The 27,037-nt window shown below is 41.3% G+C and overlaps 2 protein-coding genes across 8 annotated transcripts; both read left to right on the top strand.

The window, feature by feature from the left end:
- Window positions 1-226: 226 nt before the first annotated feature.
- On the top strand, window positions 227-21,036 carry LOC311056438 (zinc finger RNA-binding protein-like). Of its 7 annotated transcripts, none has more exons than XM_084073046.1 (18): window positions 227-389; window positions 1,980-2,006; window positions 2,280-2,338; window positions 3,532-3,628; window positions 4,989-5,190; window positions 5,276-5,400; window positions 5,654-5,964; window positions 6,164-6,323; window positions 6,719-6,879; window positions 7,449-7,598; window positions 9,822-10,031; window positions 11,368-11,695; window positions 12,472-12,674; window positions 14,011-14,338; window positions 15,115-15,317; window positions 16,654-16,973; window positions 18,855-19,039; window positions 19,725-21,036. In XM_084073046.1, exons 16-18 carry the CDS (start codon window positions 16,811-16,813, stop codon window positions 19,941-19,943), a joined length of 567 nt encoding a protein of 188 aa, XP_083929172.1. In that variant the 5' UTR covers window positions 227-389; window positions 1,980-2,006; window positions 2,280-2,338; window positions 3,532-3,628; window positions 4,989-5,190; window positions 5,276-5,400; window positions 5,654-5,964; window positions 6,164-6,323; window positions 6,719-6,879; window positions 7,449-7,598; window positions 9,822-10,031; window positions 11,368-11,695; window positions 12,472-12,674; window positions 14,011-14,338; window positions 15,115-15,317; window positions 16,654-16,810; the 3' UTR covers window positions 19,944-21,036. The 7 variants fall into 7 exon arrangements, with proteins under 7 accessions (XP_083929172.1, XP_083929171.1, XP_083929173.1 ...); XM_084073045.1 differs by adding an exon at window positions 2,469-2,598 and having other exon boundaries at window positions 6,719-7,598; XM_084073047.1 differs by lacking the exon at window positions 7,449-7,598.
- A 2,469-nt stretch (window positions 21,037-23,505) lies between these two features.
- On the top strand, window positions 23,506-25,333 carry LOC311054872 (uncharacterized protein; the record flags this gene model as incomplete). Its single annotated transcript, XM_084070869.1, has 9 exons — window positions 23,506-23,529; window positions 23,988-24,137; window positions 24,222-24,253; window positions 24,343-24,440; window positions 24,575-24,597; window positions 24,684-24,705; window positions 24,803-24,830; window positions 24,959-25,043; window positions 25,157-25,333. The coding sequence occupies 9 exons, from the start codon at window positions 23,506-23,508 to the stop codon at window positions 25,331-25,333; spliced, it is 639 nt and encodes a 212-aa protein (XP_083926995.1).
- Window positions 25,334-27,037: the final 1,704 nt, after the last annotated feature.

Raw genomic sequence — 27,037 nt, 5'->3', positions numbered from 1 at the left:
TGCTAAAAAAATAGGGAAAGCTTTGATCCCTTAATCTATATGTATATATAGGCCATGTGGCCTTTAGTCACCACATGACCATATGCCAATACACAGTTTTCGGCTTGTTTTCATAGACCTGTCTGCTTATTTCTTTCGCAAAATATGGAAACACTGGCAACTACAGGAACTGACGTCATTCCTGTTTGAATTCTCAAACCGCTCGGTGAATTTAACGTATGCCAGCCTTCGTTAGAAGGAGATTTTTTAGCTGAAACAAACCAAAATAAAATCAACAAAAGGTTGTTGGACATTAAAAGAAGTAGTTCCAGAATCTCCGGATCTATTTCTCGGATTGGATACACTCCAAGGAGACGGAGTGTTGGAGCAGTGATGAGATATGTTTTTATGTAAGTAACAACAAGCTGTTTCCCTCCATTTTTTGGGGCCAGTAATATAGTTTGTACCCGTTCAGATACCACCATCGTTTGATTAAACTTATTATGATATTATATTGCCGTGGCAAGTCCGGAGAGCAATGCATAATATTAGCTAGCATGCTAGTTCACGTTAGCTCGCCGTTTCGTGATTAAAATGCATTCTCATTAGTTTATCTCTGTGTATACAATTATAGATTTTTAGCGTTTTTAATAATTGCATAAGCATAGTTGTAACCAGCACCAATGTGAAGCAGTTTGTTAATTTATAATGGTGAACTAAAAGAAAAAAGAATGAACGGAGCTAACTGGACGGGTCTGTTATCAATTCACTTGACTTAGTAGGCAACAGTTCCGGTCTAGAGCGGATACGGAAACGACATCATGTTTGCATGTGTGTGTATGTGAAAATTTACCGGATATACCAGGTTGGCATTAGATTGCATCTGAGCAGCACCAATCCAGCCTATCCAGTAAAAGTATCAATACTGCAATGTAGAAATACTCTATTACGTTGGTTCTCAAAGTGGGGTCCGGGGACCCCCAGGGGTACTTGAGGGGGTTCCAGGGGGTCCCCAGCTAAATGATGGACAGGAACCAAATGGACCCTTATGGGTCTGTAACTCTGAGAGTGTACAAATGGAACCAAATGGACCCTAACGGGTCCATTTGGTTCCATTTGTACACTCTCAGAGTTAGATTAACATTGATTGTACAATATGAATTGGGGTCCCAGAGATATAAATGCCATTAAATGGGGGTCCATAGCCTAATGCATGTCAAACTGTGGGTCCTTGAAATTAAAATGGTTGAGAATCACTGCTATAGAGCCGTAAAAATCTTCTCTTATGGGGGGTCCCTGGCATATCTTTTCAAATGGGGGTCCGCGGGCTAATAAGTGTCAATTTGGGGGTCCTTGACATGAAAAAGTTTGAGAACCACTGCTCTATTACAAGTAAAAGTCCGGAATTAAAAATGTACTTTTTATTTTGGCTTGTATATCTGCTATTTTGGGAGAATTGGGCGGATGTTTCCCTCATAATAGGAATGCTATTGTTTATGGGGGGAAAAAAACAATGCATAATGTTAGCTAGAATGCTAGTTTTTGTTATAAAAATGTACTTAAAGTATCAAAAGTAAAAGTACTCATTATGCAGAATGTCTCATTTCAAGTTTTGAAATGCAGAAAAACGTTTGAAAATAGCAGATCTACAAGCTCACAATGTTTTGCGATGCGACACATTGTGAGCTTGTAGATCTGCTTATTTCAAATGGCTGAAGTGGCTAATGTATGTTTTGTAATACTAATCAAAATCTACAAAGTAACTAAAGTTTTCAAATAATTGTAGTGGGGTAAAAGTAGAATATTTGACTCTGAGATGTAGTGGAGTAGAAGTAAAAGTACTTAAAATTGGAAGTATTTCTGTGAAGTGAAAGTACCTCAAAATTGTACTTAAGTACAGCACTTGAGTAAATGTACTTAGTTACTTTACACTGCCAAGGTTAGTTAATGGAAACTGATATTTTGCAGTGACTAATTAGGGTTATTTGAATCCATTTCAGGAGGGAACCTCACTGGACAAAGGAATGGTATGTCCGTTGTCCCTCTGTCAACAAGACCCTTTTCATACATTTGTGATTATTTTATTAGCCATCTCTTAAGAGTTGGCTATTGTGCCATGACATACTGTAACGTATTAAAGACTGAAATATATTTAAACTTCTAGCTCCTGCTACTCTAAACATTGAAACACATACACAGTCTTGATGAATTCCATACAAGCTTTTTTTAAAAAAAAATGTTTTGTGTGTGTGTGTGTGTGTCTCTTTTTCTTTTGGGTAATTCTTCTCTCTTTGTCTAAGTAAATTGGAGATGAAGATGTCCAGTCCACAATTGACAAGCTGTATTCGTGTCTGGAGTTGTAAGTTCAAATCTCATATTCACTTTAAGATGTGCTTGTATTTTCTAACCATGTTAGGATCAGAGCATTGATATCTTTGCCGTTCTCTTAATATGGCATTTCCTTCCTGTGACTTTTACCATATACTCAGGTTGCCATGGTTGAGACATAGGAGGCATTTCATTAGATGATTGTACCAGAAGAATGATGCAGTCCAACCTTTTGTATCCGTCATAATAAGAAGTTCCAAAACCTGCGTCTTTTTTATGTTGCATAATATGGTAAATTTGAGTTTTTAATTGTTCCGTGTGCATTTCTACATTAAATGTTGAAGTTTTGCAAAACATTTGATGTACAATAGTAGAAGCATGCCACAGCATACAGCTGCTCTAACTGGTGGAAAGGGAGCGCAACATCATGCACCCACTTGTTACTTTTGACAAGGCTCATGAACTTTGTTATTCCACATTGAAAACAAGTTTGCCACCAGTAGCTTAGCTTTTACAAGGAGTGTTACAATCAGGGGTGCACATAACTGGTGCGCAGGTGCGCATGCGAACCCAAAATAAAAAATGCGCACCACATCAGACAACGCGAGGCGCTTTTGCGTACCAACAGCTGGGACAGGAATTTCCTTCCTGAAGCCATACTCACACAATCACTCTAAAGCACCCGTCGGCCCCATGTACAGCCATTACGCGCAGGGGTAGAGGACGCATGCTGCACGTGATTGTATGAGTGTTGACTCGCGTTGCCTCGCTTCGCCTCGCATTGCCTCGCCGCACTCGTCACCGATGATGAACGCACCGTAATGGTGCAAAATATGCCGTGAACGTCCCAATCTGGCGGATAAAATCAGCGCAGCAGCACAGGGCACCAACCTGGAGGGCTTTACCTAACAGCGTGAGGAAAAAAAACGGCGAAGATCGGCGTAATTTAAAAGCAGAGCGTCCTTTTTTCCTCGCCCCCCCCCCCCCCCCCCCGCTGACAAAACCGGACGGGACCATGCGCACCAAGTCACATCTCCAGGTGCTCTTCTGAGTACCACACCTAAAAAGTTATGTGCACCCCTGGTTACAATGTATGTGCAAGTAGGCAATGATAGGCTTATGATAGCCTGTGCCATTCAAAGGTTTAACTTTGGCATCATATTGTTTTAACTTTGAAAAATTGCTTTAATGTCCCCTTCCCCTGTTTTTGTGTTCTTCCTGAAGAGACATACGCAGTGGCTCGTGAGAAGCTCCAGCTGGGAGAGACGTCATCGGACATAGCGACTGATGGTGATGATGCATCCCGAAGGCGACACAGGAGGTAACTAAAAATAGCTGTTGTTAGGCAATGGTTCTAAAATGTTTTCTTGTCAAGGTGTGTATTTGACCACGGAACCCCATCTGAAAAGATTTTGTGCCAAGGACCCCATACAAGATTTGTGGTGTTATGTCAAGGTTTTTCTTTTTTTAAATAGCTGATGAATATAGGGCCCTCCCGGACCCCACTTTGAGAACCCCTGCATTAGACCACGGACCACCATACACCCTGAGAGTTACAGCTACATAAGGGTCCATTTGGTTCCTAACTAGCCTTCATTTATCTGGGGATTTATCTGAGGACCCCCTCAAGCAGGGGTCTTCAACGTTTTCAGACCAAGGACCCCCTGGCTGAGAGAGAGATGAAGCAGGGACCCCTTCTATATTGTATAGAATTGTGTTTCAGATAAACTTTTGCTGCTCTTTTTTCCCTCTACACACCTACTGTATATGTCTTTCCCAAAAATAGCCGATCTACAATCTCAAAATGCCTCGCGCTGCAAGGCGTTTTGAGCTTGTAGACCGGCTATTTTTGGCTAAAGTTCTCCTCAGAAAAGGGATACTAGGGTTCAAGTGGTCAAACATGTAGAACAACATGTAAAACAAAAACATTATCATATCACACAAAGATTTGGGGGACCCCCTGTAGTGACTCTGAGAACCCCCAAAGGGTCCCAGACCCCCTGTTGAAGACCCCTGCCCTCAAGGACCCCTGAAACCTGGAATTTCCCCCTGTATCTAACCCATTATAATTATTTGACGCATTAGTCCCACCTCTGAGCCAGGCGGTGAAGATTAGATGCGAGTCCGGAGAAAGCAAGCAGGTTAGACTGACGACCACATTCCCATTCCTCACACTCCTGCTCGCTCGCTCCTCCATGTCATTTCATGCTATATTTCTCATATATGAGCTGTTTGACATGCAAGCCCTCACCATGCACAACAAACAGCATGATTGTATAAATTAAATATCAACTCATTATTTAATGTTCTGTTTCTGTAGCTTTGATCACTGGTATTCATGATATTGTTGTGAAACCTTGTATCTCTTTGTAACTTTTTGTTTTTTCGTAAATGAATGCCCTATTTCATTGTTACAAAAAAAATGAAAATAACCGATCTACAAGCTCACCACGTCTTGCATTGCGACATGTTGTGAGCATGTAGATCAGCAATTTTCAAATGGTTGACGTATGCATGGTTAAACTGATTTGTCCCTCTTGCCTGTACTTTTTTTAATACATTTTGCAAGGAATGCTCTGGAACCCCATCCACCCATGGGGTCCCCGGACTCGATTTTGAGAACTACTGCTTAAAGTTACTTTTTTATGTTTGCTAAAATGTATGTTTTTAACTGAATGTAGGCCACCGCAAAAACAGAGGGAGGCGCTCACGAGTGAGGAGGAATCGGAAGCTTTCGATGATGACCTCCTACCACCTACACCTCCCCGTGCACTGTCCAAGAAAGTGAGCCCCCCCCCCCCCCCAAAAGACACAGGAGCCGCAGTCCAAGTCCGATCAGCAGTCCAAGCAGCAGCCCCGGTGTATCTCCCTCTTCTCAGACAAGTATGTAAAGTGTGGAATTAGATTTTATTCTTTTTTATAAAATATACAGAGAATTTAACATCTTGAAATGTTACATTATGTTTAGAAACCCCGAGTCCCAGAAGAACCCCCAGTCCCGTTGGAATCCCGAGTGTGGACACCCCAGTTGGAAGACCAAGAGCAAGCCGCCCAACTGCAAACCTGATCAGCCGCCCCACTGAACCCACAAACGTGAGCACCCCAATAAACTCCGATTACACGTAAGGCAGGCAGCCTCTGTGAATAGCTTTAAAACACAGCTGAAGACCTATTTCTTCACTCTGGCTTTTGGTTGATTTTTAAATGCTGTTTTATGCTTTTGCTTTCTTTTTTTGCTTTATCGTTAAATTAGTTTTACTTTACTGTAATTGTAAGCACCTTGAGCTGCATGTCATGTCATGAAAGGTGCTTTACAAATAAAGTTTATTATTATCAACTGTGACAGAGCCGCCCCACTGGGACCCAGATGAGCCACCGCACTGGAACCCCTAGTCAACCCACAGCCGGACCCCCAATAAGACGACCCACAGCTGGAACCCCAATGAGCAGCCCAAGTCCAGCACCACGAGCACCAGGCATGGGAGAACAAATGTTCACCCAGCTCGTGAGACTCCTAGAGGAAGTAAAGAGCACTCAGAAGGTCCATGGCAGATGCTGAACATGCTGCCTGAAGGAGCTGTGTTCCCGCTGGACACGTAGGCAGATCTCGAGTCCATGAACTTAAAGCTGGGTGACCCTGACTTTAAGTCTGCAGTTGTAAGTTCAAATCTCTTATTCACTTCAAAATGTACTTGTATTTTCTAAATCTCTTATTCACTTCAAAATGTGCTTGTATTTTCTAATCACATTGGTAGTCTGTTAACCTGCCCTTTGAGTGCATGCACACAACGGGCATTGACATCTTAGCTGTTCACTTAATACAGAATTTCCTTCCTGTGACTTTTATCGTACTCAGATTGCCATGGTTGCAGACATTGGGGGGACTTCCGTGGACCGTTGTGTCAGGAGGATGATGGGGTTCCTCCTTACCAATAAGCTGGCACTCGAGTATAACCTTTTCGGACGCAGTGGCAAGAAGGCGTTCCGAGGACTGGCACTTTTTGACGTTCTATATGGTAAATTTGATTTTGTGTTATTGCCATAACATATGGTGCCACCTGAACTTAGTTGTTCTACATGAAAACTAAATTGCCACCATACCTCAAGACATTTAAAATTATTGTTCCATTTTCTTTTTCTGTTCAGCAAAGAATGCTCAATAATGCATCAGAACATCTTAGCCACCAGGTTCTATACATAATCCTGCATTTTTCCTGTAGCACTTGGCCGTGTGAATAGCTTGGAGTACAACTCTAATGAACTGTTCTCAGATTTGACTCGGTTGTTTTTAAAAAGCATACACATTTCTCAGCGATATAAAACTTTTGAAAAGATGTCTGTCTTATATGGTTTCATAATGTAAAAATCAAGCCAGCATTACTAAGTTGGCTTCTTGTCATTTATCTTTAAGGGCAATAAAGAAGAACGCCGTCACGCAGGAAATAAACCAGAAGGAGGCAGAGTTGGCCGTGTCCAAATGGTTCACCGGAGCTCGAGACCGTGGTGGAAACCGGACCCTACGAGCTAGAAGATCCCTCGAAAACACAGGGAACACAGGAAAATCAGGAACAGGTCCAATAGGCCACACACACACACACACACACACACACACACACACACACACACACACACACACACACAGTTTGTGGTGTGTTTATCATTCAGGATTTGTTGGCTGAAATGGCCCTCTGCTGGAATAATTAACTACCTCATGAGAAGAACCCTCCTTTTGTTGTAGTTGAGTTAAGAGATATGGGTTCCTTATTAGTTTGTGTCCAGAACATTTAAGTTGTTACTTTAGAGTTGCACTGTTATGTGTCATGTATACATCATTACAAATGATTGTTTACAAGAGTTCTATCTTAATGATAATTTACGAGAGTTAAATGGATTGTTTACGAGACTTGAAGATGCATATTGGCCCAATACTGTCTACACTTTATTTCCATGTATATATTTTATATTTTAAAAATACCAAAGCATTTTGTATTTTACAACCAGAAGGCCGAAAGTTCCCAGAAATAAACATTGTCAAAAGATATATTGTCTGATATTGTTTTTTCACCCTGGTAAAACTTAGCAGTAGTTAAACATGGTTCTTGTCAATATACTGTTTAATTCTCCTATTTAAATCCCTTCAGGACCAACTTGAAACCCATGTTGGCAAAGGGCCCGGATGTTACCCACTTGGGCTGCTAGAAGTGGGATCTACATGGGTCTCAAACGTGCCCAGTTGGACTCCACCTAAGGCCCATTCAGATCCCACTTCAAGCCCACATGGGCAAACACAGGTGAGGCCTAGATGGGTGTGACATACAATTGGCCATTTGGACCCCACCTAAGACCCAGTCAGGACCCACTTAAGCCCATATGGGCTAACACAGGTGAGGCCCACATGGGTCCGACATCAAATTGCCCATTTGGACCCCACTTAAGACCCAGTCAGAAACCCACTTAAGCCCATATGGGCTAACACAAGTGGGTGCTTGGTGGAACCCATGTGCAAAACCAGTTGGAGCCCTAAATGGGCCAACACAAGTGTGGCCTACGTGGGTCACATGTAATTTGCCCAGCTGGAACCCATTTCTGGCCCATTCAGGTCCGAGTTCAAGCCCATATTGGCAAACACAGGTGGCGCCCACATGGTTCCGACATCAAATTGCCCATTTGGACCCCACCTAAGACCCAGTCAGAAACCAACTTAAGCCCATATGGGCTAACACAAGTGGGTGCTTGGTAGAACCCATGTGCAAAACCAGTTGGAGCCCTAAATGGGCCAACACAAGTGTGGCCTACATGGGTCACATGTAATTTGCCCAGCTGGAACCCATTTCAGGCCCATTCAGGTCCCAGTTCAAACCCATATAGGCAAACACAGGTGGCGCCCACATGGTTCCGACATATATTTGCCCATTTGGAGCCCACCTAAGACCCAGTTAGAAACCCACTTAAGCCCATGTGGGCTAACACAAGTGGGTGCTTGGTGGAACCCATGTGCAAAACCAGATGTAACCCATGCCCATCTGCCCAGTTAAAAACCCACATGGGGCCCAGTTGGACATGTTGGCTGGGATACAAGACCAGTAGACATAGTACAGGAGACAGAACAATGATATTTTATATGTTGGTGGACTTTACTGAGACAATGGCAAACAACGTGGCTTTGACTCAGTATAGAGTAACATGAGTTTAACTCTAGAAGGAGATGCTGTTGTAATTTGACTGTTTTACTAGCAGTAAATAGACATTCATTTGACGCACTGTTTGGTTCAACAAGTGTTTATCTGCACCGAGCATTGTAACTGGGTTGACTAATGTTAGAGGACGCCGTGGCTTTGCGGTTGTTTTCATTAACCTGGTTGCTTGTTTCTCTGAACCTGGCAACTGCCATGTCCGCTTATTGTAAGCGGATGGTCGCGCTTGTTTTGGGGTTGAAAAGGACCGTAATGAGAGTAGACGGTACACGGTCGGTCGTACCGTGTCGGTCGCGCATGCGCGCCACTCTCAATTGTATATTAGGATCATCATATTTATGATTATGTGCCCACATTTGCCTCTAAATTGTGGAGAAACTGTCGATGCGGAACCAAACTGTCAAGCAATTGTTTCCGCCCAGACACGTTTCACTGTCGCACATGCTAAAAAATAGCAGATCTACAAGCTCACAACGCGTCGCGCTGCGACGCGTTGTGAGCTTGTAGATCGGCTATTTTCAAATAGACTATGTATAAAATAAGGCTAAAGTGGTTAAGGTATGTTTTATAATGTAATAATTTATATCTTAAAAGTAACTAGTAACTAAAGTTTTCAAATAATTGTAGTGGAGTAAAAGTACAATATTTGCCTCTGAGATGTAGTGGAGTAGAAGTAAAAGTATTGGAAATTGGAAATACTCAAGTAAAGTAGAAATACCTCAAAATTGTAGGCAAATAGGTTTTATAAAATGTTCATGAATAGGAATTAATATTCACATTTATATTCATGAATAACTTTGGTTAACTAGAACACTGACCTGACTTACTTGCAAATCTATGCCCACATCAAGACTTTATTTTAGTCTAAATATTTGTCCCTTCCTGCTCCAACTTAGGACAGAATTGTGTAAAGTGGGCAGGGATCACGATGTAATCTATTGGTTGCTTCATGCCAGTGTTAGACTTGATTTAAGAAGTAGTGCTTTTCCAGTCAGAAGACAGATTGAAAGAAGCTGTCTGATTCAGTACACACTGTGCTTTTTATATCGTCTTTTATATCGCCTCCCTATTTTGGGCATGTTGTTATAGACCAAAAACAAACATGATCTACAAGCTTGTTTGAGTACCTTGAAAAGCTGTATATCAATTCTACATTTACACTGATCAAATTAGTTTAACAAACTTTGCAGGTTTGTCCGACTTAATACATGATTAGATTTTATGCTGAAACGCCATGCTTGGCTTGCATTATACGTCCTACATTTGAAGCAAATGGTGTCTCAAATGAAGGAATAGTAACCCCCCTTCCTCTCCAACCAGACATACAAGGAGCACCTGGAGGGCCAGAAGCACAAGAAGAAGGAAGCGGCTCTCAAGGTGTCTCAGAGCAGCAGTAGCAGCAGCAGCAGTGGAGGAACCAGCAGCTCTGCCCGCGGCGTCCAGAACCAGCTCCGCTGTGAGCTGTGTGACGTCTCCTGCACCGGAGCCGACGCTTACGCCGCTCATATCCGTGGGGCCAAGCATCAGAAGGTAATGTATTTATTTTATGCTACCATGTATTACCATCATGTGTCACTTGCTCGCATAGATCAGTTCTTTTTGACCAGCGACACCATTTTACCTATGGATTAGGCTTAACCACGTAAGCACTAATTTGTACTTTGGGATACAAGCTCACAGCTTGTCTTATGAAGTTTTATACATTGACTATTTTTCAAAATTTGAGAACTTTGATAAACATATTTTTTAAGTCTTTAAACCTTTGCCTATAATGGCATGCCCAAACTGGGTAAGCCAGGATTAATGTGGTTAACTACATTAATCTACAATCTTTCAACGTGTCGCACTGTGAGATTGTAGATATTTGTAAAGGGGTAAAAAAGGAGGGGGCCCATTATAGACCCCTGGCTGACACCGATAAACACATTATTTAGGAACATAATGGATTGTAAACGGTCACAAAAGATATTAACCCTCATTCAATATACACACGCCCACATACAGGCAGGCTTACTGGACGTTGTGTACTTGTCTCTATACTGTGTATATTTGGCACAGATGTATGCATATATGACCGGTACGCAAGTTCTATGCTTGGTTCAGGTGTTTGGAAGGACAAAAAAACAGAACATATTTGCATATCTGGTTTAATAAAGACATAAGCCAATCCTTTTACAGCTTCATAAGTCATAATGGGAACTTTAGCTTTGACGTGTTTTGGCAATTAAAGCAAAGATGTCAACATGTGTGTTCCCAAATATGAGATTTATGATATGAGAGCATTGGTCGTACTGACGCACGCTGGAATGATTACCAACGTTTGTCTGTGACTGTGTTGTGGTATTAAATCATGCTGCAGTGTTTTTAGATCTTACCACAATACTGATATTCAGCATGATGTACAATTTATTTTTTTAAATTTCAATTGAAAAGAAAAGGGGCAATCCTTCTTGAAGGTAAAGCCTTTATTGAATAGCTATAATTTCATTTTAGAAAAAAAACATGTGTCCATCTACAGAACTCAGCCTTTATGAATTGAATACGCAGGACCACAATGGAAACAAGCCCTCAGGGATTTTTGTGTTATCCTTTTAGCATTATTGTGTAGGCCTTACTGTGCCTCTGTCAAAGCCACACAGCAATTTGCATGATGCGCAAGCAATGGCTGAACATGGCTTGCTATCATGCTGCCTAGGATGGCAAATAAACAGTGATATGTTGGATGGATGGATAGGCTTTTAGTTTAGTGGTGTTAGTTAACAAAATTCAGTGTCGTAAACATACATGTCGTTACAATACACAATGTCATTTAGAAAACGGTTTGGACAACAAACCCTCGAACGTGTTGCTCTGCTCCGTTCCCCAGGTGGTGAAGCTTCACACCAAGCTGGGGAAACCCATCCCTTCCACGGAGCCCAGCGTGGTCACCCAGACCCTCCTCCTCCACCACGGCCGCCCCCAGTAAGACCCCCCCCTCCTCTGGCCTGGGCAGCTCCAGCACCACCTCTTCTTCGTCCCTGTCCATGGGCACCTCCTCCTCCAATGCTTCTGCCTCCCTCCACCCACAACTCCTCCTACCTGAAGCCGGTCAACATAGTGAGCGGTGGCGGGGGGGCAACAGTCTGTCGTCTGCCAACTCCACCGCCCCCGTCAAGAAGGCCTCCGCCCCCAAGATCAACTTTGTCGGTCAGTAGGTCAGTAGGTCATTAGGTCAGTAGGTCCCCTTTGAATTTTGACGTCTCCTGGCGGTATTTGACAATGACTTCATTCTTCACCTTGTTGCCATTATGCTCTGTACTGTGTTTTTGCTGTATTCCTGTTTGATTAGTGTAGCTCTGCATTTAACCCATTGAGACCTGAAGCCGATTCTACATGTCTCCTAAATCCCAACAGTTTTCTGAAAAATGTTTCTATATCAGTGGTGCTCAATCTTTTTCATGTCAAGGACCCCCAAAATTATATGTATTTGGCCGTGGACCCCATCAAAATATTTTGTTCCAGGGACCCCCAGAAGCAAAGATTTGAGTTAAAAATGTTCGCTTTAAAAATAGATTATGTTCAAAGATTTGCACACATTTTCATGAGTTCATGAGTGCTTCATGCCAGTGTTAGACTTGATTTAAGAAGTAGTGCTTTTCCAGTCAGAAGACAGATTGAAAGAAGCTGTCTGATTCAGTACACACTGTGCTTTTTATATCGTCTTTTATATCGCCTCCCTATTTTGGGCATGTTGTTATAGACCAAAAACAAACATGATCTACAAGCTTGTTTGAGTACCTTGAAAAGCTGTATATCAATTCTACATTTACACTGATCAAATTAGTTTAACAAACTTTGCAGGTTTGTCCGACTTAATACATGATTAGATTTTATGCTGAAACGCCATGCTTGGCTTGCATTATACGTCCTACATTTGAAGCAAATGGTGTCTCAAATGAAGGAATAGTAACCCCCCTTCCTCTCCAACCAGACATACAAGGAGCACCTGGAGGGCCAGAAGCACAAGAAGAAGGAAGCGGCTCTCAAGGTGTCTCAGAGCAGCAGTAGCAGCAGCAGCAGTGGAGGAACCAGCAGCTCTGCCCGCGGCGTCCAGAACCAGCTCCGCTGTGTGACGTCTCCTGCACCGGAGCCGACGCTTACGCCGCTCATATCCGTGGGGCCAAGCATCAGAAGGTAATGTATTTATTTTATGCTACCATGTATTACCATCATGTGTCACTTGCTCGCATAGATCAGTTCTTTTTGACCAGCGACACCATTTTACCTATGGATTAGGCTTAACCACGTAAGCACTAATTTGTACTTTGGGATACAAGCTCACAGCTTGTCTTATGAAGTTTTATACATTGACGATTTTTCAAAATTTGAGAACTTTGATAAACATATTTTTTAAGTCTTTAAACCTTTGCCTATAATGGCATGCCCAAACTGGGTAAGCCAGGATTAATGTGGTTAACTACATTAATCTACAATCTTTCAACGTGTCGCACTGTGAGATTGTAGATATTTGTAAAGGGGTAAAAAAGGAGGGGGCCCATTATAGACCCCTGGCTGACACCGATAAACACATTATTTAGGAACATAATGGATTGTAAACGGTCACAAAAGATATTAACCCTCATTCAATATACACACGCCCACATACAGGCAGGCTTACTGGACGTTGTGTACTTGTCTCTATACTGTGTATATTTGGCACAGATGTATGCATATATGACCGCTACGCAAGTTCTATGCTTGGTTCAGGTGTTTGGAAGGACAAAAAAACAGAACATATTTGCATATCTGGTTTAATAAAGACATAAGCCAATCCTTTTACAGCTTCATAAGTCATAATGGGAACTTTAGCTTTGACGTGTTTTGGCAATTAAAGCAAAGATGTCAACATGTGTGTTCCCAAATATGAGATTTATGATATGAGAGCATTGGTCGTACTGACGCACGCTGGAATGATTACCAACGTTTGTCTGTGACTGTGTTGTGGTATTAAATCATGCTGCAGTGTTTTTAGATCTTACCACAATACTGATATTCAGCATGATGTACAATTTATTTTTTTAAATTTCAATTGAAAAGAAAAGGGGCAATCCTTCTTGAAGGTAAAGCCTTTATTGAATAGCTATAATTTCATTTTAGAAAAAAAACATGTGTCCATCTACAGAACTCAGCCTTTATGAATTGAATACGCAGGACCACAATGGAAACAAGCCCTCAGGGATTTTTGTGTTATCCTTTTAGCATTATTGTGTAGGCCTTACTGTGCCTCTGTCAAAGCCACACAGCAATTTGCATGATGCGCAAGCAATGGCTGAACATGGCTTGCTATCATGCTGCCTAGGATGGCAAATAAACAGTGATATGTTGGATGGATGGATAGGCTTTTAGTTTAGTGGTGTTAGTTAACAAAATTCAGTGTCGTAAACATACATGTCGTTACAATACACAATGTCATTTAGAAAACGGTTTGGACAACAAACCCTCGAACGTGTTGCTCTGCTCCGTTCCCCAGGTGGTGAAGCTTCACACCAAGCTGGGGAAACCCATCCCTTCCACGGAGCCCAGCGTGGTCACCCAGACCCTCCTCCTCCACCACGGCCGCCCCCAGTAAGACCCCCCCCTCCTCTGGCCTGGGCAGCTCCAGCACCACCTCTTCTTCGTCCCTGTCCATGGGCACCTCCTCCTCCAATGCTTCTGCCTCCCTCCACCCACAACTCCTCCTACCTGAAGCCGGTCAACATAGTGAGCGGTGGCGGGGGGGCAACAGTCTGTCGTCTGCCAACTCCACCGCCCCCGTCAAGAAGGCCTCCGCCCCCAAGATCAACTTTGTCGGTCAGTAGGTCAGTAGGTCATTAGGTCAGTAGGTCCCCTTTGAATTTTGACGTCTCCTGGCGGTATTTGACAATGACTTCATTCTTCACCTTGTTGCCATTATGCTCTGTACTGTGTTTTTGCTGTATTCCTGTTTGATTAGTGTAGCTCTGCATTTAACCCATTGAGACCTGAAGCCGATTCTACATGTCTCCTAAATCCCAACAGTTTTCTGAAAAATGTTTCTATATCAGTGGTGCTCAATCTTTTTCATGTCAAGGACCCCCAAAATTATATGTATTTGGCCGTGGACCCCATCAAAATATTTTGTTCCAGGGACCCCCAGAAGCAAAGATTTGAGTTAAAAATGTTCGCTTTAAAAATAGATTATGTTCAAAGATTTGCACACATTTTCATGAGTTCATGAGTGCTTCATGCCAGTGTTAGACTTGATTTAAGAAGTAGTGCTTTTCCAGTCAGAAGACAGATTGAAAGAAGCTGTCTGATTCAGTACACACTGTGCTTTTTATATCGTCTTTTATATCGCCTCCCTATTTTGGGCATGTTGTTATAGACCAAAAACAAACATGATCTACAAGCTTGTTTGAGTACCTTGAAAAGCTGTATATCAATTCTACATTTACACTGATCAAATTAGTTTAACAAACTTTGCAGGTTTGTCCGACTTAATACATGATTAGATTTTATGCTGAAACGCCATGCTTGGCTTGCATTATACGTCCTACATTTGAAGCAAATGGTGTCTCAAATGAAGGAATAGTAACCCCCCTTCCTCTCCAACCAGACATACAAGGAGCACCTGGAGGGCCAGAAGCACAAGAAGAAGGAAGCGGCTCTCAAGGTGTCTCAGAGCAGCAGTAGCAGCAGCAGCAGTGGAGGAACCAGCAGCTCTGCCCGCGGCGTCCAGAACCAGCTCCGCTGTGTGACGTCTCCTGCACCGGAGCCGACGCTTACGCCGCTCATATCCGTGGGGCCAAGCATCAGAAGGTAATGTATTTATTTTATGCTACCATGTATTACCATCATGTGTCACTTGCTCGCATAGATCAGTTCTTTTTGACCAGCGACACCATTTTACCTATGGATTAGGCTTAACCACGTAAGCACTAATTTGTACTTTGGGATACAAGCTCACAGCTTGTCTTATGAAGTTTTATACATTGACGATTTTTCAAAATTTGAGAACTTTGATAAACATATTTTTTAAGTCTTTAAACCTTTGCCTATAATGGCATGCCCAAACTGGGTAAGCCAGGATTAATGTGGTTAACTACATTAATCTACAATCTTTCAACGTGTCGCACTGTGAGATTGTAGATATTTGTAAAGGGGTAATAAAGGAGGGGGCCCATTATAGACCCCTGGCTGACACCGATAAACACATTATTTAGGAACATAATGGATTGTAAACGGTCACAAAAGATATTAACCCTAATTCAATATACACACGCCCACATACAGGCAGGCTTACTGGACGTTGTGTACTTGTCTCTATACTGTGTATATTTGGCACAGATGTATGCATATATGACCGCTACGCAAGTTCTATGCTTGGTTCAGGTGTTTGGAAGGACAAAAAAACAGAACATATTTGCATATCTGGTTTAATAAAGACATAAGCCAATCCTTTTACAGCTTCATAAGTCATAATGGGAACTTTAGCTTTGACGTGTTTTGGCAATTAAAGCAAAGATGTCAACATGTGTGTTCCCAAATATGAGATTTATGATATGAGAGCATTGGTCGTACTGACGCACGCTGGAATGATTACCAACGTTTGTCTGTGACTGTGTTGTGGTATTAAATCATGCTGCAGTGTTTTTAGATCTTACCACAATACTGATATTCAGCATGATGTACAATTTATTTTTTTAAATTTCAATTGAAAAGAAAAGGGGCAATCCTTCTTGAAGGTAAAGCCTTTATTGAATAGCTATAATTTCATTTTAGAAAAAAAACATGTGTCCATCTACAGAACTCAGCCTTTATGAATTGAATACGCAGGACCACAATGGAAACAAGCCCTCAGGGATTTTTGTGTTATCCTTTTAGCATTATTGTGTAGGCCTTACTGTGCCTCTGTCAAAGCCACACAGCAATTTGCATGATGCGCAAGCAATGGCTGAACATGGCTTGCTATCATGCTGCCTAGGATGGCAAATAAACAGTGATATGTTGGATGGATGGATAGGCTTTTAGTTTAGTGGTGTTAGTTAACAAAATTCAGTGTCGTAAACATACATGTCGTTACAATACACAATGTCATTTAGAAAACGGTTTGGACAACAAACCCTCGAACGTGTTGCTCTGCTCCGTTCCCCAGGTGGTGAAGCTTCACACCAAGCTGGGGAAACCCATCCCTTCCACGGAGCCCAGCGTGGTCACCCAGACCCTCCTCCTCCACCACGGCCGCCCCCAGTAAGACCCCCCCCTCCTCTGGCCTGGGCAGCTCCAGCACCACCTCTTCTTCGTCCCTGTCCATGGGCACCTCCTCCTCCAATGCTTCTGCCTCCCTCCACCCACAACTCCTCCTACCTGAAGCCGGTCAACATAGTGAGCGGTGGCGGGGGGGCAACAGTCTGTCGTCTGCCAACTCCACCGCCCCCGTCAAGAAGGCCTCCGCCCCCAAGATCAACTTTGTCGGTCAGTAGGTCAGTAGGTCATTAGGTCAGTAGGTCCCCTTTGAATTTTGACGTCTCCTGGCGGTATTTGACAATGACTTCATTCTTCACCTTGTTGCCATTATGCTCTGTACTGTGTTTTTGCTGTATTCCTGTTTGATTAGTGTAGCTCTGCATTTAACCCATTGAGACCTGAAGCCGATTCTACATGTCTCCTAAATCCCAACAGTTTTCTGAAAAATGTTTCTATATCAGTGGTGCTCAATCTTTTTCATGTCAAGGACCCCCAAAATTATATGTATTTGGCCGTGGACCCCATCAAAATATTTTGTTCCAGGGACCCCCAGAAGCAAAGATTTGAGTTAAAAATGTTCGCTTTAAAAATAGATTATGTTCAAAGATTTGCACACATTTTCATGATTTTTCAAAAATAGCAGATATACAAGCTCGTAGCGCGGCACTCGGTGCCGCGCTATGAGCTTGTAGATCTGCTATTTTTGAATAGCCTAAAGTGTAAAATAATGCTTTTTAGCTCAACTGTAAAAATGACACAGTTCCAGGTATTAATGGGTTAACCAGTTCAACCACATGAATCCTAACGTCCCTATTCGGGGCTTGTCGTAATAGGCAAACATTCAGTGAAAACAAAAATCGTCTCACTACACGTCACAAGGCATTGTGTGAGCTTGTAGATCGGCAGAGATTGATGAGTGATAGAAAAGGACGGGGCCAATTACAGACCCCCTTGCACACCCATCTATTAAAGTAGATAGGGTTTAAGTCATTGAACCCCTATGTGTACTTATCACACAATGAATAAAGAAAACGACTTCCATTTTCACTTTAAAAATGATAAAACATTTTTTTTTTACAATTTGCACCTATAATGACGTGCCCAAAATAGGGACACCAGGTTGAAAGTGGTCCAAACACTCATCACTAATAAAGAGTGAAGCTGGTTTCACAGAGCGTGCTTTGCACTCAAAGGCTACATGCCAATGTCTGGATAAGTCTCTGCCAACTTGTGTAGTGATGGACGGCGACCAAGAAAACCAATACTAAGAATCTTTGAATCGGATTGTGTGTTAACCCATTAAGACCTGGAACTGTGTCATTTTTAGATTTGAGCTAAAAAGCATTATTTTACACTTTGGGCTATTCAAAAATAGCAGATATACAAGCTCATAGCGCGGCACCGAGTGCCGCGCTACAAGCTTGTAGATCTGCTATTTTTGAAAAATCGTGAAAATGTGTGCAAATCTTTGAATATAAATATTTTTAAAGCGAACATTTTTAACTCAAATCTTTGCTTCTGTGGGTCCCTGGAACAAAATATTTTGATGGGGGTCTGTGGCCAAATACATATAATTTTGGGGGTCCTTGACATGAAAAAGATTGAGCACCACTGATATAGAAACATACGTTTTTCAGAATACTGTTGGGATTTAGGGGACATGTACTTTAGAATCGGCTTCAGGTCTCAATGGGTTAATAGTGATGTTTTGTTTGTTTTTGCATGATCAAAATTTTGATTTGCAAATTCTTATCGGTTAATCAATTCATTTTTTGTGTGTATTTACGATTAGAGGTTGGGTGTTCACTAATGTCTATGGTAAGTTTACGGTAACTTTGGATTGAAAAATAAGGCCCTGCTACAAATAATAAATTCTCTAGCTGTGGTCTTTTGGAGCAGTAAGGATGAAGCCATTAGTAGACACAATTTCGGGTTTTATCGTATTTGTTGGCTGTTCACTTCATCCAATGCCATCTGCAAACTCACAACACCTTGCATCGCCTATTTTTGCCACTAAATAGGCAATTTATGAAATATTGGAAGAGGGTTTGTGCCCAATAGCAATGGTCTGAGACTAAAGAACCCTACCTCCCCCTTCGCCCCTTGCAGGAGGAAACAAACTGCAGACCACGGCGAAAGCGGATGAGATGAAGGTGGCGGAGATATCCAAGCCAACGCCACCCTCCATGGCTGCCCCAGAGACCAAGAATGATATCTCTGATTGGCTGTCTGCGGCGGCGCTAGCTGCACTGCAGAACGACGTGCAGCCTGTTGGACACGACTACGTTGAAGAGGTATTCTGCCAGTTCACTTGGGTGTTGCTTGCCAAAAATAACTGATCTACATGCTAACACGTCGCATCACGACACATTGTTAGAAACTCGTTGCAGAACTATGTCTTTGTCATTAAAAAGTAATTGGTTACAGCAGTGGTTCTCAAACTTTTTCATGTCAAGGACCCCCAAATTGACACTTATTAGCCCGTGGACCCCCATTTGAAAAGATAAGCCAGGGACTCCCCATAAGAGAAGATTTTTACGGCTCTAGCAGTGTTTCTCAACCATTTTAATTTTAAGGACCCCCAGTTTGACATGCATTAGGCTACGGACTCCCATTTAATGGCATCTCTATCTCTGGGACCTTAATTCATATTGTAAAATCAATGTTAATTTAACTCTGAGAGTGTACAAATGGAACCAAATGGACCCGTTAGGGTCCATTTGGTTCCATTTGTACACTCTCAGAGTTACAGACCCATAAGGGTCCATTTGGTTCCTATCCATCATTTAGCTGGGGACCCCCTGGAACCCCCTCAAGTACCCCTGGGGGACCCCACTTTGAGAACCAATGGGTTACAGAATTGCCTACTGAGAATAGTAACTCTTTGGAATATTCTTACATGAACTAAATTGAAACCTCATTGCGATTCCTTTCTTGTCCTGTGAATGAATAGTTTTCTTTCCACCATTTCTCTTTTAGCCGCCTCGTCGCCCCGACCCTTCAGACGATCGCTACGTAATGACCAAGCATGCAGCCATTTATCCCTCAGAGGATGAACTCCAAGCTATCCAGAAGATTGTGTCCATCACAGAACGTGCCCTCAGACTGGTGTCGGACATCATCACTGACCAGGACCAAGACAAGGGCAAGGAAGAGGACAAGGAGAAGGAGAAGAAAGAAATCGCTAAAGACAGGTGAGGCATCTGAGAGAGCTCAACATCTCTTTGTCTCTTCTGTGTTTAAACTTCAATTATCTCTAGCAAAGAAGAGATTACCTATTTGGGTTGTATTCTCGACAAATACCTGTCAGGTGAAAGCATGGGGACGAAGGTGGTCAAAATAATAAACCAGAGAACCAAATTTATGGGCAGAGTTTCCTCTTTTGTCAACCCACAGGCCCTCAGGACCCTCTCAGGGGCCCTGATTCAACCACATTTTGACTATGCTAGCACCTCCTGGTACTCCAACACCTCAGTGTCACTGAAGACTAAGCTTCAAACCTCCCAAAACAAACTGATTCGGCTACTCCTCGGATTGGGGCCCATGACCCACCTTTCTCCCACCCATTTTGCCAGCCTAGGCTGGCTCAGGGTGGAAGACAGGGTTAAACAACTAAAAATGGGAATGGCCTTCAAAATTGTAAATGAAAATTTGCCCGATATGCCCCCTATTCCCGCATATCTGAGTAAATACCTCCAAAAGGTTAGTGACACCCACAGTCACAATACCAGAGGGAGCGTTAACAACAATTTGGTACCACCCACCCATAAAACAAACCGGGGCAAATTCTCCTTCTACAGCACTGCCGCCCAGGATTGGAATGGTCTAACCCCATCCCTCAAAAAATGCAGTTCGCTGGGCTCATTTAAAAGAGCCTTAAAAAAACACCTTTCAGGAGGCCAAAAGAGGAGGTAGTACCATTTTCCTGTTAGACAGCCGACCCCCCCCCCCCCCCCCCCCTGTTCTTGTACATATCTTTCCCCCCTTTTTTATTTCTTTTGTTGTACATAGTGTTTTATTTTTTTTTATTTTTTTTTGCTGCTTTATTTTTATTTCTTTGTGTAATGATATTGAACTGTGGTGCCACTATATATGTCTATGAATTGAATACCAAGGCCCTCATTGGAAACAAGTCCGCAAGGACTTTCATGAACGGACCTGTTAGACAAAGTATGTTAAATGTAAATGTGGCGTTTTACATTTTTTGCCTAATAAAATATTCAATCAAATATTCAAAAGCATCAATAATATATCTGTCAATAATAAACTGTTTACAGGCATTGTAATAGTTACCATAATATATAATTGTATAATTATCACTAATAACTATAATTAACCTATATATAGAATCATCAAATATAACCATACTGTTATTACATATATAATCATAATAACAACAACTATAATAACAATAATTGATAGGACATTATACCAAATATATTGATGGTGTTGCTTACAGTAAAGGTACCAATAATACAATTGTGTTAATAAATACTTTAAACTATATCTGCTCTGCTTTGTCTCTACTTATTATTCTTTTTACCATGTGGTTGAAACGTGAATCTATATGTTTGGTAATGTATTTAGTCACATGTATTTAACATTTACAATGAATACAGATGTGTTTTTTTTTTTTTAATTACTATTCACAATCAGAAGGGTTCTTCACTACTAAAGCTGAACAAAAAGTGAAACTTTGGAATGTAACCTCTCATTAATGCCTAAGCCCATACACATATGAACATAATACACAAAAGTTGTTTGTTTAACTGACAATAACTTTTGCCTTCTACAATCTGGTGTTTTAATTTATTTGACCAACTTATACACTTAACGGTTTGATCCATGCAAGAGTCAAAGCTTGTAATTGAAAGTGTTGTCAGACTATAATCTCTGCCTGCTGGACGCAATGGACTTCAATCCCTCTACTGTGTGTAAAACTGTGAAGAAATCTACATGGACATTAGAGCTTATCCAAAACTCCTGCCTGGTGATGACAAGTCTGTCACAATGTAGGCTAAACAATAGTTTTTCATTGTGGTATTGACGCCATTCAGTAACATTGATGTGCCTGATATGCTGGGGAGTATCTATTTTACAATATACAAAATGGTATGGCTTCAACCCAGCTACTAGCCAGGTCAACAAGTATCGTAATGGTTCCACATGTATTATATGGTGAGACATTCCCAAGTACATTACAAGGTATTTAATATCTATTATCAGGCTGGGGAAAAATAGGTGTTGAATCTTATACTCACAAAACATGACATCATAATATAAGTGTGGGGAAAACGTGAAATGTCTTCTGAGTATTTACAACCTGTTTGCAAATAGCAGATATGCCATTTACTCTATATACACAGGGTATTGTCTCTTCACAATATCTCAGATCAGAACAATAAGGTAAAAAAATGGCAAGTTTGCTTTAACAATAATTTATTTTGAAATCTTCAACACCACTGGGGACTGGACTGTGAACTACTATGTGACGATGGATTCCTTGGACCCCCATGGCCGCAACCCAGAACTCTGCGTCGGCGCAACCACACTTTGCAATTGCCCTGAATTGTGAAAATTCTAGTTCAGTCTTATGCTAGATGTGCTCCTGTTTCTGCTCAACATTGTAACAGGGCCTTTTATTTATACTGTATATATTTTACCACGAATGTTTAGCAAAATGTCATGATAACCAAATCATACCCCATCAACCAAGACAGTTAATAATGGTAAATGATATCATTGAGCATTGGAACACACATTTAATTTAATGTTTAATATGTCCATAATGATTTCACATACTATATTCACATATAGAATCTCAAGTTAATTCGTTTTTAGAACATCTTATGGGGACAGAGCATAGAGTTAAAAAATAAGGGACAGCGCCCTCTATGTCTTGTCCGTCAGACTGCAGATGGACCCTTCAGATATCTTCCCAAATCTCGCGAGAGTGTGTTGCTGGGATAGAGATTTGTGGAATAAGGTTTGTGGATAGACATGTTTCAAAGTGCATCAAACGGTCCAACACTTTTTTTCAGTTGAAAATCCTCATCATCTTTTCAAGTTCCAAGTGTCATGTTTTTATGTGGTGAATGTGGATAGAAACAACTCAAATGATCAATTAATGAATAATAGCCTTTTGGACAGAGCCTGTCGTGTCCCTGAGTGGCCACCAGAGGTCACCCAGAGGATAAACTTTGTTATCTCTTCATCAGTTTTAGAGAGAAATGTTAAGAATAACTCTCAATAATCAGCTATTCAATTGCATCTTTCTCTTAGTCCCTGACCTTTACTGGTCCATCAGCCTCTGTGGTTCTGGATGTGATTGGAGAGATGAGAGTGTCGATACTGACTGATGAACAGTTGAGGGACAGTGATGTCATCGTGGTTCTCTGGACGTTTGAGAGGGTTCCTGTCATCTTCATCAGGAATGTTTCTATACTGCCTCAGCAACAGGAACCTCAGCTGTCACACATACCAGCAAATGTAAGCACAGAGCTGGAGCTTTTAACATTATATTACCCTGTCACAAATTCGTCACATCTGCTGTAACTCTATCACATCTATATATTTTGTGTCTGTATTTTGGTCACTGTAACATAAAGTTACTCTCACAATCTTTATATTAAACATTTGTTTCTCTAGTCTAGACTGATACATCATCCATTGTGAAGTTGAATATAAAGCAAGTATTTCTCATTCTGTGTGCTGTTGTTTGACCCACAGATTGCTGGAGTTTAGCCATCAGTTTGACAACATGACCTTACAGCAGCAGCATTTGGTCCTGAATTAACTAATCCTCCCTTTCCTGTCCAAGCCACAGTCAGGTACTGACTATCTACACTATCTCAATAACAGTAACAGTTTGGTTCTCATTTCCAAATCTATTTTACATTCAAATAAAATGGAATCCTTTTTATTAGAAAATCTATTGACTTTCCAAACATCTTTCTTTTTGAAAGCCTTAATGTTTCATTCTAATCTGTCCCCTCCAGACCAAGGCTGTGTGTCCAACAGCAGTGTTTACTGGTTGCAGAACAACTTTGGGCCATTCTCAGTCCTTGTGTCTGTCAAAGAGATCCTGAATCACAACCCGAGCTTCTCCCCTGTAAGACTTTAGAGCTTCTACTTTACAAAACATTGATTAATTATTAGAGCTATAAGAGATAATTACCTTGTTACTATCAAATACAATCCAGTTGTGGTGATAATGCTTTCCTTTGTGTTATTTCTGTCCAGCTGGAGGCTGTAAAGCAGAGTGCAGAAATTGTGGTGTTGCCTCTTCTAGCTGAGAAAGACGTTGTCATCAACACAGTGTTTGACTCCCTGACTGCATCTCCAACTGAGTTGGCTGAGTTTGTGTCCCACCTTGTTATGTTCTCTGTAAAGGTAAACACTATAAAGCAATAATAATAGAAACAGTAACTATGCACATTTGGTTTAAAATGACAACATCTTTTTGTCATTTCTCAGGGAAACATTTCCTGCTCGTCATTCCAAATAATGTGAGTTCATATTTATCTATGTCCTGGATTTTGAAGACGTGGTTAATATTTCATTAAAGTGATATTAACTTCAACTTGTTGGGTTTCAGTTTCACCAGACTGGACCAGGCCATGCCTACTGTTCCTTCAGGTGTAGCATCATTGATCTCATACAACAAGCTGGCTTTACTTCAGCAAGTTCCACCAGGTGAGATTTTCTATCTACATGACTTAAAGTGATGTTTCACTTTGCTGTTGTTCATATTTATATGCAATTAGCAGTGGATGTTTTCTAATCGTGTTTGTTATTAACAAAAACTATGTGCACTTGTATTCTCCTAGGCTGCATCACATACAGTGGAGCCGTAAGTACCTGGAATTGTATTCAGAGATTAAAGTCTAACCAGAATAATGCAAATTCACAACCATTTCACTCTTTTTCTTTCCCAAGTGCAACATTACTCAAGCAAATGGTAAGTGTATTGTGTTCTTCATTTTTTTCCTCAATCATCTTTTTTTTATTTTTTTTAATAAATTATCATTATTTCATTTTCTCTCATGTTTTCACAGAGACCGACATTTGTGTTGGAGTTAACAGGTGAGTTTCCTGAATCAAAGAAACCATTATCATAATCTCACCTTTCCTTTTTTCCCTTTTCTTTATAAAGTATTATTTTGTTGCAATGTAAGAAATGTTTGATCTTCTTTTCCATTCCTCTACCCTAGCACTGCACTGCAGCTCCTCCTCAACAGTGGTCAAATGAATGGACGTTTTTGCGACTATGGCATTGAAAAATACGCTTGTGCTTCAGTAAGCCACTAAAGTCTCTCAGATTTAACTCAACAGCACCTTTTCTAATCTTGACTTCTTTAAACGTTTCCTGAATTTTGTCCTGTTCTGCTCTGTCCATTATCTCCACCCAGGTGTCCATGTTGACAGCACAGGATCTGGCATCAGTGATGAAGTGTAACCAGTCCCCCAGCTCCACTGGTTCCAGACCAGTCTGGAAGCTGTTCCTCTCTAAGACCTCTGGAGTGTTGGATGCAGCTCTGGATCTTCTTACCAACACGGTACAAAAAGTAGCTCTAACCAGACACTGATAACAACTTTTATGGTGAAGACAGAATGAACAATCTCTAAAACTAATTAAAAGTAACACATCTGAATTCTGAAATTATTTCAATTTAAAGCTCATGTTTTTAATAATCTTAAAAAGATTTGCTAATGAAAAAAAATGCTAATAAAAGAATTCACTGTCAGGCAAACAGTCTATCAAGATTTGAAAGAATATCTCTATTATAGAGCCAGAATCTTTATCTACTATTCCATACACTAAATATCCTCACGTAATATTAATGCAAATTTAATAATATTAAATATTGACCCATGTAATCCTTCCCCTAGTCCATGACCATGTCTGGTCCATCAGCGTCTGTGGTTCTGGATGTGATTGGAGAGATGAGAGTGGCAATTCTGACTGATAAACAGTTGAGGGACAGTGATGTCATCAGGACGTGGTTCTCTGGACGTTTGAGAGGGTTCCTGTCATCTGCATGGTTTCTACGCTGCCTTAGCAGCAGGAATCTCAGCTGTAACTCATACCGGCAAGTGTAAGTATTGACCTGCATGTATTTTAGCCCCACTAGCAGCAGGGCTCTAAGGATGGCTACTGTATGTTGGTTGTTTGGTCTATACGTCCATCTGTCACTTTGGTCCCAAAGAAGATGTCTTGAAAACTACTGGCTGGATTTCCATAGACTTTTCTGTGCACCTTCATTCTTCCTGGGGGATGATTTTGATTTTGATGACTCCGTTGCCTTTTCGCTAGCTTCACCAATAAGCTAAGAAATAAGTATTTCTCATTCTGTGTTTGATTCACCAGTTTGAAGGAGTTTAGCCATCAGTTTGACAACATGACCTCACAGCAGCAGCATTTGGGCCTGAAGGAACTAATCCTCCCTTTCCTCTCCCGACCACAGCCAGGTACTGACTAACTGCAATATCTCAATAACATTTTGTCTCTCATTTTCAAATGTATTTGCTAAATAAATATATTCCCATTCTATTCTCAATTAGAATGGGATATCTTCACTGGAAAAATGTTTTGACTGGTATTTGCAGCCATTTTTCTGTTTGAATGCCTTAATACTTTGTTCTGATCTGTCCCCTCCAGACCGAGGCTGTGTGTCCAACAGCAGTGCTTACTGGCTGCAGAACAACTTTGGGCCATTCTCAGCCCTTGTGTCTGTCAGAGAATTCCTGAATCTCAACCCAGGCTTCTCCCCTGTAAGACTTCATCGCTGCCACATAAAAAAAACTCTAAAGAATGATTAGACCAAATAGTTACCTTATTATTATCAAATAAAATCCAGTGGTGGTGATAATCTTTTCTTGACTGTCTTTCTGTCCAGCTGGAGGCTGTAAGGCTCCTGTCTCCAAAGCAGAGTGCAGAACTTGTGGCGTTGCCTCTTCCTGCTGAGAAAGACGTTGTCATCAACGCAGTGTTTGACTCCCTGACTGCATCTCCAACTGGATTGGCTGAGTTTGTGTCCCACCTTGTTATATTCTCTGGAACGGTAAAAACATAAAGTAAAGATAATAGAAAATGTAACCATGCACATTAAGGTTTGAAATGACAACATATTTTTGCCAGTAAAGTAAAAGTATAGACAATTGGAAATACTCCAGTAAAGTAAAAGTACCTTCTAATTGTACTTAAGTACAGTACTTTAGTAAATGTACTTAGTTACTTTACACCACTGGATATTTCATACCAGTGTATTGAAGGATATTTCTTTCTCTTC

This window comes from Gymnoscopelus microlampas (genome assembly GCF_963454915.1).
Source record: "Gymnoscopelus microlampas genome assembly, chromosome: 11".
NCBI lineage: Eukaryota > Metazoa > Chordata > Actinopteri > Myctophiformes > Myctophidae > Gymnoscopelus > Gymnoscopelus microlampas.
Note: the sequence above shows the minus strand (reverse complement) of the source record. Positions and strands in the feature narration are given on the sequence as shown.

Coding starts and splice junctions, on each gene's coding strand:
- LOC311056438 (XM_084073047.1), top strand. CDS start 16,811: ATGGGCACCTCCTCCTCCAATGCTTCTGCCTCCCTCCACCCACAACTC. Junction 16,974..18,854: donor CCCCAAGATCAACTTTGTCG/GTCAGTAGGTCA, acceptor CGCCCCTTGCAG/GAGGAAACAAACTGCAGACC. Junction 19,040..19,724: donor GACACGACTACGTTGAAGAG/GTATTCTGCCAG, acceptor TTTCTCTTTTAG/CCGCCTCGTCGCCCCGACCC.